Consider the following 714-nt stretch of genomic DNA (forward strand, 5'->3'; position numbering starts at 1 on the left):
AGATGAAGTCTTGCTCTGTCACCCAGGCTGGAGTGCAGTGGCACGATCTCGGCTCACTGCAACCTCCGCCTCCTGGGTTCAAATGATTCTCCTGCCTCAGCCCCCTGAGTAGCTGGGATTACAGGCATGTAGTGCAGTGGTCTAAACTGGACCACTAGTAGCTCCATTTCTCTTTCTGCAGCTGAAGAAGAATGGAAGACTTCTGGGATAACCACAGCTTCGTGTCTGAGTTCATCCTTCTAGGTTTCTCCAGGGATTCCCGAATTAATGCAATCCTCTTCAACATCTTTCTCTTCCTCTACCTCTCTACACTTGTGGGCAATGGGCTCATTGTCATCTTGATCCACCTTGACTCCCACCTCCACACACCCATGTACTTCCTCCTTAGTGCCCTTTCCATGCTGGACGTGAGCTACGTTACCACTACTGTGCCCCAGATGTTGATGCATGTGGTCTGCCAGAAGAAAACTATCTCCTATGTTGGATGTGTGTCCCAGATGTACATCTTCTTGGTTTTGGGAATCACTGAAGGCTGGCTGTTCTCTGTCATGGCTTATAATAGATATGTGGTCATCTGTTACCCACTCAGATACAAGGTTATTATGAGTCCATGGCTATGTGGAGCAATGATAGTCTTTTGTGGACTGTGGGGTGTCAGCTGTTCCCTAGTCTATACTGTCTTCACCATGTGCCTGCCCTACTGTGGTCCCAATG

At 48.7% G+C, this 714-nt stretch overlaps 1 protein-coding gene across 1 annotated transcript; it reads left to right on the forward strand.

Moving 5' to 3' along the window:
- Window positions 1–191: 191 nt before the first annotated feature.
- Window positions 192–710, forward strand: LOC105546425 (olfactory receptor 5V1-like; the record flags this gene model as incomplete). Its single annotated transcript, XM_011989613.1, has 1 exon — window positions 192–710. A coding segment is annotated over exon 1 (519 nt), but the record flags the coding sequence as incomplete, so codon positions are not given.
- Window positions 711–714: the final 4 nt, after the last annotated feature.

Source organism: Mandrillus leucophaeus, unplaced genomic scaffold (assembly GCF_000951045.1).
Source record: "Mandrillus leucophaeus isolate KB7577 unplaced genomic scaffold, Mleu.le_1.0 Scaffold3597, whole genome shotgun sequence".
In the NCBI taxonomy this organism is placed as follows: Eukaryota; Metazoa; Chordata; class Mammalia; order Primates; family Cercopithecidae; genus Mandrillus; species Mandrillus leucophaeus.